General features: G+C 49.5%; 1 protein-coding gene across 1 annotated transcript; it reads right to left on the bottom strand.

The window, feature by feature from the left end:
- Positions 1-742: 742 nt before the first annotated feature.
- Positions 743-1,949, bottom strand: C2CD4D (C2 calcium dependent domain containing 4D). The gene has a single exon (XM_030935906.1). It carries the CDS (start codon positions 1,875-1,877, stop codon positions 816-818), a length of 1,062 nt encoding a protein of 353 aa, XP_030791766.1. The 5' UTR covers positions 1,878-1,949; the 3' UTR covers positions 743-815.
- Positions 1,950-14,599: the final 12,650 nt, after the last annotated feature.

Raw genomic sequence — 14,599 nt, 5'->3', positions numbered from 1 at the left:
CCCACCTCCTTCTGGCTGGAGGAGCCTCTTCTGGCATTCCTGAGAACAGTTCCCACACTTTGGTAGTACCCCTCCTCCCCCCTTTCAATCCCTGGGACATTATATCTCATTCATTTGGTACCCAAGCAGCTCTCTGGTTCTTGGCTCCAGACTTGCCCCACCCCTCAAGGGAGGCACAGGTGTGGAAGAGGGAAGAAGGAAGACTAAAGGGCACAGTGTATTCATCTGACATCCCCTGACTCACTCCCAAGACCCAGAAATTTAATCTGTCTTCAGGACAGATGTGGGTTTTAGAGGGGCACAGGAGGGGAGTGTTAATTTCCTTTGTGCAGCCTCAAGGGACCCCCAAGTGGAAGGTGGTTTGTGTTGGTTTCTGTCAGAGTGACTCAGTGATTGAACGGCTCCCTGATAGTTTGGGGGCCTTGATGGACGGGGACCTTAGGATCTACTTGGCCCAGATCTACTGAAGGAGCATCTCATGGGGATGCATCCCAGGACCCTGCATATTTAACAAGCTCTTCCAGGATTGATTTCTGATGTCTGGTTATTCTGATGTTCCTTCAAGTTTGAGAACCACTGCTTAAGGTCTGCTCTACTCGCACCGTCTGAATGAGCATCTTTCCCCCGCGTATGGCCGGGATAGAGGGAAGATGGGCAGGCTCTACGCCCGAGCGTGTAAGGTGCCAGTAAGGGGAAAGATCTGGCTAGGGACAAGCGGACATTTTATTAGCAAAAATAAATACAAGCCAGGCAGGGTGGAAAGAATGTGGACTGCAGACACAATGGAGACGTCTTGAGGAAGCCAGGGGCTCAGTCTACAGGCTGAGATGGGTGGGCGCCAGGGAGGACCCGGGACCTAGTCCCCCACCCAGCGGGGGCAGCAGCGCAATGAGGGGCGTTTCGCACTCCCCCAGCACCACATCCCTGCGAAGTCCCGCGCCCCTGTCTAGCACTTTGGCCCTCAGGCTGCGGGCGGTCATGTCCCGTGGGCCGAGCCCGTCGAAAAAGAAATCCTCGTTGAAGATGGGGTTGGCGCTGCACTTGACCACGCGGCTCTGCTGCTCCCGCGGCCGGACACGGGGCCGCAGTCTCAGCACCACGCAGCAGCCGCCGCCGCCGCTCCCGGGGCGGGACCGCGGCCGGGGCAGGCCCTCGGCGCTCACCAGGCGCAGCCGCAGCCGCCCGGGCCCGGCCTGGTATTCGGTGGAGAGCCGCAGCTGCCCGCCGCCGGGCCCCAGGCGCAGCACGCTCTCGCGCGTGGGCCGCAGCTGGCAGCACAGGAAGTCCAGGTGGAAGAGCGGCGGTGTGGGCGGCCCGGCGCGGCGCTGCGGGTGCGGGCTGGTATCCGACGAGCTCGCCTTTTCTGGGGACAGAGAGTGCGGCCTGGACACCCGGCGCCGGCCCAGGCCCAGCCGCGGGGAGCCGAAGGGCGACGAGTCCGGCGACGAGGCCGTGTCGCTGTCGGGGGCCAGGCAGAGGCGCAGGTCCGGGGCGGAGACGTGCAGCCGGGACTGCGCCGCGGGGACTTCCCCTGCCGGGGCGGGTGGCGGCGCGTGGAACAGGGACTCGCGCCGGCGCGTGTGCGGGCTCTCGGGCAAGAAGGCCCAGCCTTCGCGGCCCGCCAGGTGAGGCAGCGAGCAGGCCGCGGGGAGGCCGCGCCCCGCCACGTCCCGCCGGGCCGCGGGCTCTGCGCCACCCGGGTCCGGGAGCCGAGGCGGGATGAAGAACTGCGGGATGCGATCCGGGGTGAGGACGTTGGGGCAGGCGCTCGTGGCCAGGCCCGGGGCGCGACGCTTGGAGAACAGACCGGAGGGCGCCCAACGGGCCGCAGGCTCCGCGGCCCCCACCTTATAGCCAGCTTTTTCCAAGAGCCACATGCGGTGTGTGGGGTAATAGAATTACGAATTCCGCAGGGCCGAGAGGGTCCAAATCCCAAGTCTGAGACTGGAGTGCTCGGCGGAGCGGGGCTGGGCGAGTAGCTAAGAGGAGTCAGAGGTGAGTGATGCTGGCGTAGACCGGTCGGTTAGCTACAGCTCTCGGGTCTCCGGACCCACTGGGAGCGCGGACCCCTATTTGAGCAGAAAAAGAAAGGGCGGCGAAGTCGGGGGGATGGGTGGGGAGAAATGGAGGGAGCCAAGGGCCAGTCAGTCACATTCAGATAGGGGCCTCCGTCACCAAGTACACAGCTTCCCTCACTGGTACTAAAGATGCCCCATTCACCTTAGAGTTTGAAGGCCCATATAGTACCCACTGGAACCCTAGGGTACTATTAGGACAAATAGGATAATAACCGCATTATACCAAAAGGACCCAGATCCCAAACCCCCTGGAAGGGACACCTTGCCCTCAGCGGGTTCCCCTTCTCCCCCGCCCATTTCGAAGAATTGGGTTTTCCTCTGGGATCCAGTCTGGCGCCCCTCGGGACTTCCTCCCTTTGCCAAGCTGCCCCGGCGCAAGCTTCTCTGGCCTGAGCCATCCCTCAGTCCTAGCCCCACCTGTCTCCTCTGGCTCCTCCCTCCCCTCCTCGAGTCGCTCCAAGCCAGAAGAGGACTCACTTCTGCTCCTGGCAGCCAGGGGACACACCTGGCTGCTGACCTCAGGACACCCAGGGCTGGTCCAAGGAGACGCACCTCCCGGGGGCACAGAATCCCACCCCCCGGTAGCCCTGACCCTCCAGCTCCCGCGCCTCGCAGCCCTACCGCATCCCGTGTCTAAAGGGCGGGGCCGGGCCGTTGGGTCGCCCCACCCACTCTCCATTCCTTTTCTCCCTCGGAAACCACCGAGCACAAAGGCAGCATTGATTCTCTGCCACCCCCAGAGCGGTCTCTGGAAGGCTCCGCCACCACGCGCTCGCCTCACCCTTGCGCGGAGCCACCAAGAGCACCGTGTTCCGACCCTCTGCCCTGGGATCCGAGCTCGTGACCCTCTCCGTCGCGCGCCCGGAGTGCTGGCCTCACCTGTGGGTCGCCTCTGGGTTCTGGCCTCAGGCCCTGACACTTTCAGAGCCAGAGGGGAGCAGCTTTCTCTGCAGCTTGCTCCCCCAGCGCAGTCCTTCTGGGAGGAGCTGGCAGGGGCCTCGGCTGCCTACGTCCTACCTCTTTTCCTGGATAAACACAGCTCTGTCTGCGCGGCCATCAGCCCGGCCTTCTGACTTCCTCCAGCTGAAGCCAGGTTTCTAGCAACAATCCATTCCTGTGCCCAGGCCTCCTGTGCTGAAGTTGGGCTGCTTAGGAGTGGGGGAGGGCTACAGAGAAGAGGGAGACGGCCATCACTGGACAGTGGCCACTCGTCTTCTTCGGTGCTCGATTCCCACCCCAGCCCTCGCAGGTGAAGTCCGTCTTCTGTAAAACCCTCCTTGTTGAAATCCTGCCTTGACCCGCAGTGCCCTGTTCTGGAGCCGTTCCAGTAGCTCCAAGGCAGAGTGACTTGCAGTGATCAGTTCTCTGCATTATTCTGATTAATAGTTTTCTGAATTATTCTGGCTGAAGGAAAAGTGACCAGACTCAGGATTTCTCGACTTACCGGACTCAGGGTTTCTGGACTTAGAAACAATGAAGATAAAGCTGGATCCAACAGTCGGGATCAAGCTGGCCTATGCCCTCCATCCCTGGCAGATCTTAGGAAGCACAGGCCACCACGGACAGGATGAGACCGTCAGTTGCACTCTAGGCACACCTATCATCCTTCAGTCTCCAAAAGGAAGCAAGGCTAGTTCTTCTCCTAGGACCGCTCTTCCCCTTCATCCTTCAACTCTGGAGGCCCTCACTGACACCCTCCCATCTAAATTAGGGGCACCTGCTATACACATTCATAGTACCTCATACTTTTCCTTTATGGCATTGATTACAGTTTTCCCCCCTCAGTTTATGTGGTTATTTGTTTAATGCCTACCTGTCTTGCTAGACTAAGAATCATAAAAACAGTGCTTAGTGCAAAGCAGGTACTCAATCAGGATGTACTTGATGAGTGAAGTAGTAAGCAAAATTATACTTGAATTAATTTGTTCATCCATTCACTGAAGTGCCTAAAATGTACCATGCACTGTGGTAGGGGGATACATAGAATAGAGAGCTGTCTAAGGGGAGAGACAGACAATAAACATGCAAACAACAGTAAGACAAATTGTGAAATGCAGCAAGCAAAATGAAACCAGTGAATGCAATGATTATTTTGTCACTTAAAGATTTTAACAAAGCACATGTTTCTTTTGTGGAGATCCTTGGCGACCTCTAGACCTTCCATTCCTGTGGCTCCTGACTCAGCTCAGCCCTGGTATTGTTTCTGGGGAGGGTCAGTCTTCTTGGAGTGCAGCAGTATTCATGGTTTTGCCATCGGTCAGATGGGCTGGGAATCTGGATTCTGCGACTGACTAGCTGTGTGACTTCTAGCATGTAACTTAATCTCTTTGGGGCTTACCTTTTCCACCTGGAAAACAGAAAGAATAAAACTCTCAGAGTTGGTATGAGGATTAAACATGGGCATCATTTAGGTTGACATCTGCTAAAAATGTGAGAAAACAGAAAACCCAATCGAGTCTGACTTAACAATATGGACACCTGACTTCCATGATAAGAAGTCTAGAAGTAGGGTAGGACCCAGGGAAGTTTGATTCTGTGGCTTCATTCATTCATTCATTCAGCCACAGTTGTTGAGTACCTACTATGTTCCAGGCACTATTCTGGACTTTGGGTATATCACAGTGATAACTCCCTTGGCCAGATGTGGTTTATGCTTTAGTGGGGGAAGAAAGACAATAGACATAACTAAATTCATAAAAATATGGTTTATTAGCTGGAAATAAGTGTTGTAGGAAAGATTAAGGTAGGGAAGGATGAGCGAAGGTATCAGGGGAGTATGCAGTTTTAAATAGACTGGCCAGGGATGGCCACCTCATTTCAGTATTGATATGAAGGAAGGAGGAAGAATATCTAGGGAAAAGCATTCTAGGCAGAAGGAATCACAAATTCAAAGGCTCTTAGGAGCATGCCTGGAGTGATCCAGGAGGCAAAGGGGCCAACGCAGATGAAACAGAATGAATGAGGGGAAGATGAGGTCAGAGAGGTAACAGGGCCAGACTCTGTTGGGGCTTATAGGCGGTGTAGCAATTTTAGCTTCTACTTTTGGTAAGCTAAGGGGTGATGTGACTTGGCTTATGTGTTAAAAGATTCTGGTGGCTGTGTTAAGAGTAGAGTGAAGTGGGTAAGGGCCAAGGTAGGGAGAGCAAATAGATGACTGAAATAATCTTGGGATGAGATGATTTGGACATGATCAGGGCTGTAATAGTCAGTTTCTGGATATATTCTGAACATAGAGTAAATAGGATTTCCTGATGGATCTATCCCCATCCAAAGAGAGAGGAGCAACAACTGGAAGAATGAAGTTGCCAAGAATGAGAAGAGGCAAAATCAGGTGCTCAGTTTTGGATCTGTTAAAGTTGAGATGTCTGTTAGACATCAAGGGGAGATGTCCAGTAGGCTGTTGCGTCTGGAGCTCGACGGAGAGGTCCAGGCTGGAAGTATAAATGTGGACACCAAGAGAAACATAGACTGAACTTAAAACCGTGAAACTTGATGAAGTATAGGTAAAAAGAGAAAGAATCCAAAGACTGAGTCCTGGGTGCCCCAACATTGAGAGACTGGGGAGAGGAGGAACCAGCTGTCCCAGAGGCTGAGGCAAAATGAGGTCCAAGATGAGGACTGGGAATTGATAATTGGATTTAGCAGTGAGAAGTTATTGGTGACCTTGACAAGAGCAGTTTGAGTGTTGGGGGCAAAAGTGTGATCTAAGTGGGCTCAAGAAAGAAAGAATGGGAGGAGAAAGAGAGGGAGCAAAGACAACTCTCTTGAAGAGTTTGCTGAAAGAGTAGGGGGGAAGTGGGGTAATGGCCAGAAGAGGAGGTAGAATCAAGCGATTTTTTTTTTTTTTTTTGCAATGGAGTCTCGCTCTGTTGCCCAAGCTGGAGTGCAGTGGTGCGATCTCAGCTCACTGCAACCTCCGCCTCCCAGGTTCAGGCTATTTTCCTGCCTCAGCCTCCCCAATAGCTGGAATTACAAGCTTATGCTGCCATGTTGGTCAGGCTGGTCTTGAATTCCTGACCTCAGGAGATCCACCTGCCTTGGCCTCCCAAAGTGCTGGGATTATAGGCCTGAGCCACTGTGCTCGGCTGGGAAAATTTTTAAATGAGAGAAACAATGGCACATCTGTATGCTGATGGGAAAGATCCCAGAGGCTGAGGCAAAATGAGGTAAGATGAGGACTGGGAATTGATAATTGGATTTAGCAGTGAGAAGTTATTGGTGACCTTGACAAGAGCAGTCTGACAAGAGCAATGGAAAGGGGAAAATTGATAATGCAGAGAGGAGAAAGAAGAATTGTTGGAACAGTACAAGTGGGTAGACAAGACCATTTCTTATGTTGTGCATAAGAGATAGCTCTAAGGGTTGTCCTTTGCCTGCTGTGTAGACAGATGCTGGAGAGAAGGTAGAATAAATGGGTAGAGGCTGGCAGGTGGACAGATGTGATGACAAAAGTTTGTTCTCTTTTGAATGCTTCTGACTTCTCCACAAAACAGGAAGCAAGGTCATCAGCTAATAGTGATGATAAAGGAGAAGGTGGTGTCAGGGGTTTGAGTAGAGAGGGTAAGGACTGGAATAGTTGCCTAGGAAAGCAGGAGAATGAATGGCCTAGGGAACTCAGGATGATTGCAGGGAAGCATTAACAGCCCACTTGAGGGTAGTGATCATGACTTTAAAGTGAAACTAGACAGCATGGTTATGTCTTTTTTCTTTAGCTGTTCAGCTGTGCAGTGTGCAGTGGAAAGATGGACAGAGATTTGGATTTAGCCAGATTGTGCTAAATTTTTGACTGTTCACTTTCCTGTTCCCTCTCTTCCACGTCCTTCTCTTTGTGGATGTTAAATTAAGGCTGCATACGTGACTGCATACCATCTGGGCTGTACACCAGTGGGATTGAAAACTGACTACAGATAATCCACAACCTGGCTGTATTCATTAGGGACCGGTCAGGAAAATGGCACTTGCTAAGTGGTTCAACAGAAGGAGTTTAACACAGAGAGCTTGTGATAAAGGTGAGTTTAAAAGGCAAACAACGGCCGGGCGCGGTGGCTCAAGCCTGTAATCCCAGCACTTTGGGAGGCCGAGACGGGCGGATCACGAGGTCAGGAGATCGAGACCATCCTGGCTAACACGGTGAAACCCCGTCTCTACTAAAGAAATACAAAAACTTAGCCGGGCGATGTGGCGGGCGCCTGTAGTCCCAGCTACTTGGGAGGCTGAGGCGAGAGAATGGCGTAAACCCGGGAGGAGGAACTTGCAGTGAGCTGAGATCCGGCCACTGCACTCCAGCCTGGGAGACAGAGCAAGACTCCGTCTCAAAAAAAAAAAAAAAAAAAAAAAACAAACAAACAAATAAAAGGCAAACAGGATGGTGAGGGGCTGTTCAGAAGGATCTGCAACCATGAAGACACAATCATTACTTAATTTCCCTCCCAAAGCAAAGATAAAGGGAGAAAAATCCCTTGTATATTAGTTAGGGTTTTCTAGAGGGACAGAACTAATAGGATATATATATATATATCCACACACACACACACACACAAATATACACAAAGGGGAGTTTATTAAGGAGTATTAACTCACACAATCACAAGGTCCCACAACAGGCCATCTGCAAGCTGAGGAGCAAGGAAGCCAGTCCGAGTCCCAAAGCTGAAGAACTTGAAGTCCAATGTTGGAGGGCAGGAAGCATCCAGCACAGGAGAAGGATGTAGGCTAGGAGGCTAAGCCAATCTAGTCTTTTCATGTTCTTCTGCCTGCTTTTTATTCTGGCCTCAATGGCAGCTGATTAGATTGTGCCCACCCAGATTAAGCGTGAGTCTGCCCTTCCCAGCCCATTGGCTCAAATGTTAATTTCCTTTGGCAGCACCCTCGCAGACACACTCAGGATCGGTACTTTGCACCCTTCAATCCAATCAAGTTGACACTCAGTATTAACCATCACACCTTGCTTCTCCCTCTTACCACCTTCCAATGTGCCACCAAGGCTTCCAAAGCCAGATGACAAAAGAGACTGGAGAATACAGTTTGCAGGCACCCAGGCACTGGCCCTCTGCAATATAAAGCAGAATGTGGGGAGGCTGGGGATCTGTGAGCCATCAGGCAAGACTGGCAGATGTATAGCCAAAAGTTGGCTTGATTGGAACAATGAAATATCTGACCTGGAAGGAACTTGGATGTCACCTCATATACCCTCATTTTTGCAGAACAGGAAACAGACCCAGGAAGAAATGATGTGCCAAACAGTAGCAGAGTTGAGATAAGAACCCAGATCTCTTATCTCAAAGAGCATTGTTCTTTCTTATGTACTAAGGGTCTTCAGATTTGAGCAGAGCTGCTCCTTCGAGTAAGGACCCAGAGTGCTGTCTTCTCACCTCTCCCAGCACCATTGGTGCCACTCCTTGAGAACTTCCCAGGTGACCCAAGGGCCTTACCTTCCTTTCTAGGTACCATTGCAGAGGGACACTTAGGGGTCTGAGCAGCACAGAGTGCTTTCCTGGGTCCAAGCCAGATGGAGAGGCAGAGAGGGGACAGGCCTTTCCTCTGGTAGGAAGGCAATTGCTATGAGGATCCTTGGGCTTTGAGTCTTTCTAAGCTATATGTCCTGTGGCTTAGTGGTGGCCTCAGGCAGCATGACTTGGCCACCAATGCTCATGGTGGGCTCTAGCATGTGATAGGGTTGGTGATAAACTGTGCCTTGAAGCTCTTGCTTGTCACCCAGAAACTGTAATGAATGACCTGTCTCTGCAGTCTCAGTTCCAGAAAGGTCTCAGTGGGCCCCTCCTATAAGAACTAGTCTGAACTACTGACATCCCCTGCTTTCTTGAACTGGTTGGCCTTGCAATGGCCTTATTCATTCTTCGGTTTCTCTTGGCACTTGACTCAGGCATCTGGAGAACATACATACATCCTCTGCTTCAAACAGAAGGAGCTGTCACATTTTCCTGAATTGCCTACTGGATTCCAGCCCCATCTACCTCTGCAGTAGCTGCATTCCTCATAAATGCACTGGATATATATGGGAATGGGCTTCCAAATATGATGGCGGCAATGTCCCTCATTTCTACCAGTCAGTGCAATACTCAGCCTCTGGGAGAGGAGAGGCATCTTCCCCACCGTAGACACCAGAAAAGTGCCCCAGCAGCTGGGACGTTTTCCCTTACCAAGACTTCTACCTACCCAGCTGGCCTTATGCAGTCAAGGCTGACACTCCCAGCCTGGCTGTGGGGCCTTGCCTGAGAGGCTCTCCACCTCTGTGGATTTCCACCCTGTGCCTATTTCTCTTAGACAGTGGCCTAAGCAGAGAAGTCATGGGATGTATTTAATCTATTTTAGTATGGAAACTCAAACACAACTGTTTTATTTTTCTTCCTTTTCTTTTCTCTCTTTAGGCTAGTCAAGTGAAGCAGTGGGAGTGGATATGAAACAAATCTGCAACTGGTTGTGATCAATTAGTTGTAAACACTGCTGCACTTGGACCAACCTCTTCCTTTTCCTGACTGCATAGGAAGGATGAAATGTATTTCCTTCCTTCTTCTGGGAGTGTTTGGATGAAGATTAGACTCTCCTTGACCATGAATGAAGAGCAACCAGTTTTTTAGTGTACAGTGATTTAGCTTCTGGGTCTAGAGTGTAGATATCTTGGGCACTGTGAAAGCACAGGAGAAAAGGTTTTTATGTGAGTATATGGGAGAGGAAATAGTTGGTTGTCATAAGCTTTTTGGCTATGGCCTCTGGTACATCTCTAGCTTTTGGAAGGCACTACATTGAGGCTGTTCAAATCCATGTCCACCTATCCTTTGCCCATCATGTGAGATTGATGGCTTAGGAATCATGTGGTCTAGGTACTGGAGAGGGAGCCTGACCCACCTACCTCACCTCTACTGCTGAATTTGTGCACAGCTCTCTGACCTGGTTCCATGTCACAAAGGGTTTCATTCTCTCTGATTCCCTGAAACCCCAGCTCCGGTCCCAGATCCTGGAGCCCTAGCATATGCCTGAAGCTGAATATTTTACTTGCCAGCGTAAGAGTTTTTACATAAACTCTGTCATCTTCTACTGGCCCTCCTCTTAAACTGAGGCAGTGGCTGCTGGCTACTCACCAAACCCATTTGACTTTCTTTTTCTTTTTCTTTTTCTTTTTGAGACAGAGTCTTGCTCTGTCACCCAGACTGGAGTGCAGTGGTGTGATCTCGGCTCACTGCAACCTCCGCCTCTCAGGTTCAAGCGATTCTTCCACCTTAGCCTCTTGAGTCGCTGGGATTACAGGCATGTGCCACCACACCCAGCTAATTTTTGTATTTTTTGGTAGAGATAGAGGTTTCACTATGTTGGCCAGGCTAGTCTCGAACTCCTAAGCTCAAGTGATCCACCCACCTCAGCCTCCCAAAGTGCTGGGATTACAGGCATGAGCCACCGTGCCTGGCCCCCCATTTTACTTTCTTCTTTAACATATAGTTAGGATGAAAACATGTTGAAGGGATGATGGCATTAGAAAATTACCATTGACCACTATCACAGTAATAATTGTTTTAGGCAAGAATGATCAATAAAACCTAAAATTAATGGGCAAAAGTATGATGAGAAATAGGGTATTTTTACGATCTCAAAGTATCTCTCAATAAGATACTTATTAAAAAGGTAAAAATAGTAATTTTCAGTGAAGAAATCTGGCAGACACCACGGTAACCAACTGATCAAAGGGAACATTGGCATTAATGGGACAAATCAGTGTCACGTTTCTCTTGTCATGAAGCACTGAGAAGGCCACAACATTGCTTCTGAAATGTTGCTGACAAAAATACATAATTTGAATCTAATGATGAGAAAACATTGGAGAAATCCAGACCTAGGAACACGCTACGAAACAACTAACTCATACTCTGAGAAACACATCAGTGGACTGAATTCCAAACAGTGGCTCATGCCTGTAATTTTAACACTTTGGGAGGCCAAGGTAGGCAGATCACTTGAGGCCAGCAGTTTGAGACCAGCCTGGGCAACATAGGGAGACTCCATCTATACAAAAAATCAAATAAAATTTATCTGAGCATGGTGGCATGTGCCTGTAGTTCCATTTACTTGGGAGCTGAAACAGGAGGCTCCCTTGAGCCCAGAAGTTTGAGGCTGCAGTGATCTGTGATCATGTCATTGCACTCCACCCTGAGCAACAGAGCAAGACCCTGTCTCTAAAAAAGGAAATTAAAAAAAAAAAAAAAAAAAAAAAAAAAAAAAAGACATGTCAAGGTCATGAAAGACAAAGAAAGAGGAACTGTTTCAAATTAAAGGGGATTAAAGAAACATGACAACTAAATGTGACATATGATTCTGAATTGGATCCTGAACCACAGAAAGGATATTAGTGGGCAACTGGCAAAATCTGAATAAAGTTTGTAGATTATAAAAAAAAAAACAGACAAAAAACATATAGTTAGACTATATTTTCTTTCTTTTCTTTTTTTTTTTTTTTTGAGACGGAGTCTTGCTGTCATCCAGGCTGGAGTGCAGTGGCACCATCTTGGGTCACTGCAGCCTCTGCCTCCCAGGTTCAAGCAATTCTCCTACCTCAGCCTCACGAGTAGCTGGGACTACAGGCGAGTGCCACCACACCTGGGTAATTTTTTTTTTTTTTTAATTTTTAGTAGGGATGGGGTTTCACCATATTGGCCAGGCTGGAGTTAGACCATACTTTCTAATCAGCTTTCTTTGCAGTTTGGTGGGGCTTTGTGACTGAGTTCTGGCCAATGGAACCACTTGGAGGCCTGGCCCAGAACATCTCCCTGTGGATTCTCTCATCTGGCAACTGGACGCCAACACCAAGGGTGATTTTGGAGTCATGTGTTGGAGATGACAAAGCTTTTGTCAGCCAGGTTCCTGAATGACTCCTAGACAACCACGGGCTGGACTTTGAGTGAGAAATGCATTCTATTTGACGATATGGGTTAAGCTACTGAGATTTAAAGGCTTATCTGCTTCAACAGAGAAGCCTTTACCATACCTAATAACAAATAACAAAGTCCTTTATAATATGGCCTGGAAGCCTTAATTCTTTGGTAAACCTTCTCTAATCTTGACCTCTTCCTGAACATCCCCTCCACCTACTAGCCTCAGTGGAATTCTGGCTGTCTCAAGACAGGACACCTCTTCTCTTACAGCCGTCCCTGTGGAAGCTGGTCTCACCCTTCTCCTCTCCAGGCTCAGAGGAGCTACAGACTTCTTCTGGATAGCCATTTGCCTCCTCCATTGTTCTTCTCCCTCACAGCAAATCTTTTCTCCTTAGAAATGTGTACCAGCCATGTTGCTGTCTTTCCTCCCCTTCCACTGTTCTCATCTGACTCATCCACCATCGCCCCTGGGTTTTGCGAGCTGGCTCCCACCTTCCTTCCTCCTAAGGTTGGTGCCACTCCAGATACCTGTTTTCTACCAGCAGCTGGGCTTTCAGGAGGTCTTGGTCACACATGTACCTGGTACCTGTTTTCCTGATCCCTACAGTGGCTTTTCCAAACCATCCCCCTTCCTCCCAACCTCTTTCCCCACTGATGGCCTTGCCTTCCATTTCACTGAGAAAGTTGAAGCACTCCGGGTTGAATCCCCTCAACTTCCTGTCCTGCTCTGCACTCTACCTCCTTCCTTTCGGTCTCAGAGTCATGCTGACGTTCTCCCATGGCTCCCAAGGCAGCTCTAAGAAAGCTGTTCTGTTGGATGACACCTCTGTCCCTCTTTCTCCTAAAAGTTTTAGCCTCTTTCCACTAGCAATTAAAATACAGTCAAATATCTTTCCTTGAATAACAACAACATTCCTAGAAAGAAGCGTCTACATTCATTTCTTCATTCCCTGTTCATATTTTCATCCACTGTAATCTGGATTTTTGTCCCATCTCCTAAAATTGCTCTGGCAAAGGAAACCACATTTTCTTCATGACCAGATCCAAAGGTCTCTTTTTAATTTTATTATGCACTTACTTATTTTAATTTCTTATCTTTTTTTGTTTTTGTAGAGATGGGAGTCTCACTTTGTTGCCCAGGCTAGTCTCAAACTCCTGGCCTCAAGCAATCCTCCTGCCTCAGCCTCCTAAAGTGCTGGGATTACAGGCATGAGCCACCACTCCTGACTCAAAAGCTTCTTTTTAATTCTCATCTTCCTTGCCTTCTCTTCAACATTTGATACTGCTGACCTCTTCCTCTTAAGGATGGTCACTTCTGTCCTGTTCTCAGCCTCTTTAGTGGATCCTTAGTCTTCTATCCCAACTTTCAGCCTTAGTGCCACATAAGGTTCTGGTTCTATTTTTGACCTCTTCCCTTCTCCTTCCCTCCCTCCCCTTTTCCCCTCCCTCCCCACCTCTGTCTTTCCCCTTGCCTCCTCCTCACTTCCAGTCTGCATAAGGCATTCCCAGGGGTTTAATGTCACACTTTTTTTTGGGACGGAGTTTTGCTCTTGTTGCCCAGGCTGGAGTGCAATGGCATGATCTCGGCTCACTGCAGCCTCTGTCTCCTGGGTTCAAGTGGATTCTCCTGCCTCAGCCTCCTGAGTAGCTGGGATTACAGGCATGTGCCACCACACCTGGCTAATTTTTTGTGTTTTTAGTAGAGATGAAGTTTCTCCATGTTGGTCAGGCTGGTCTCGAAATCCCGACCAGCCTCTCGACTCTCAAATCACTCAGATCATCCGCCTGCCTTGGCCTCCCAAAGTGCTGGGATTACAGGCATGAGCCACCGTGACCGGCCTCATGTCACATTTTATATTGGCTCACAATTTGAGTCAGTAGCTTATCTCTCCAAGCTCCATATCACAATATCCATGTTCCTGCTGGCACTTGCCACATGGTACAAGTTCCAAGGGCACTTCAAGCTCAATGCATGTAAAACTGAGCTCATCGTTTACCCCCATCTCTTTCTGTATTTCTAGTGATAACCACCTGGAAACCCATAAGCCAGAAACTTGGAGTCATCCTAGACAGCTCTTCTTCACAGATCCACATTGTATAACTAGTGGCAAAGTCCTGCACTTCCTGTATTTGTAACATTTTTCCATATTTCTCAGCTTCGCAGCTCTGACCCCTGCAGGCTCTCTAGTGTAAAGCCTACAGGGATCTCCTAACCAGCGCTCCTGCTTTCAGTCTTGCTGATGCCTTACTGCCACTGAGTCATCTTTCTAAATAACAAAGCTCTGTCACTCCCCAGCCCAAGCTCTTTAGAGGCTCCCTGCTGCCTGCAAGACAAAGTTCCAGCTCTCCAGCAGGGATTATGAAGCCTTCCTGTGGCTTGCTCCTGCCCACCTTCTTTCCCTAGATGCCTGCCCTCCTCAACACCTTGCTCTTCTTCAAAGTCCCTGTACACTTTCACACCTCTGCTCCTTTGTCTTACTTTCCCTCTGCCTGGGATATCCTCCCCTCCCCTGCCTGCCTAGTGAACACCACTTAACTTTTGAGACAGTTCAGGAAGAGCTTCTTCTAGAAGATGTTTAATGATTGCTTTTGTAGAGTAAAATTGCCCCCTCCTTCCTCTGAGACGACACTGCACTCATG

This window comes from Rhinopithecus roxellana, chromosome 8 (assembly GCF_007565055.1).
Source record: "Rhinopithecus roxellana isolate Shanxi Qingling chromosome 8, ASM756505v1, whole genome shotgun sequence".
NCBI classification, from domain to species: domain Eukaryota; kingdom Metazoa; phylum Chordata; class Mammalia; order Primates; family Cercopithecidae; genus Rhinopithecus; species Rhinopithecus roxellana.
This window is presented reverse-complemented; position numbering and strand designations above follow the sequence as displayed.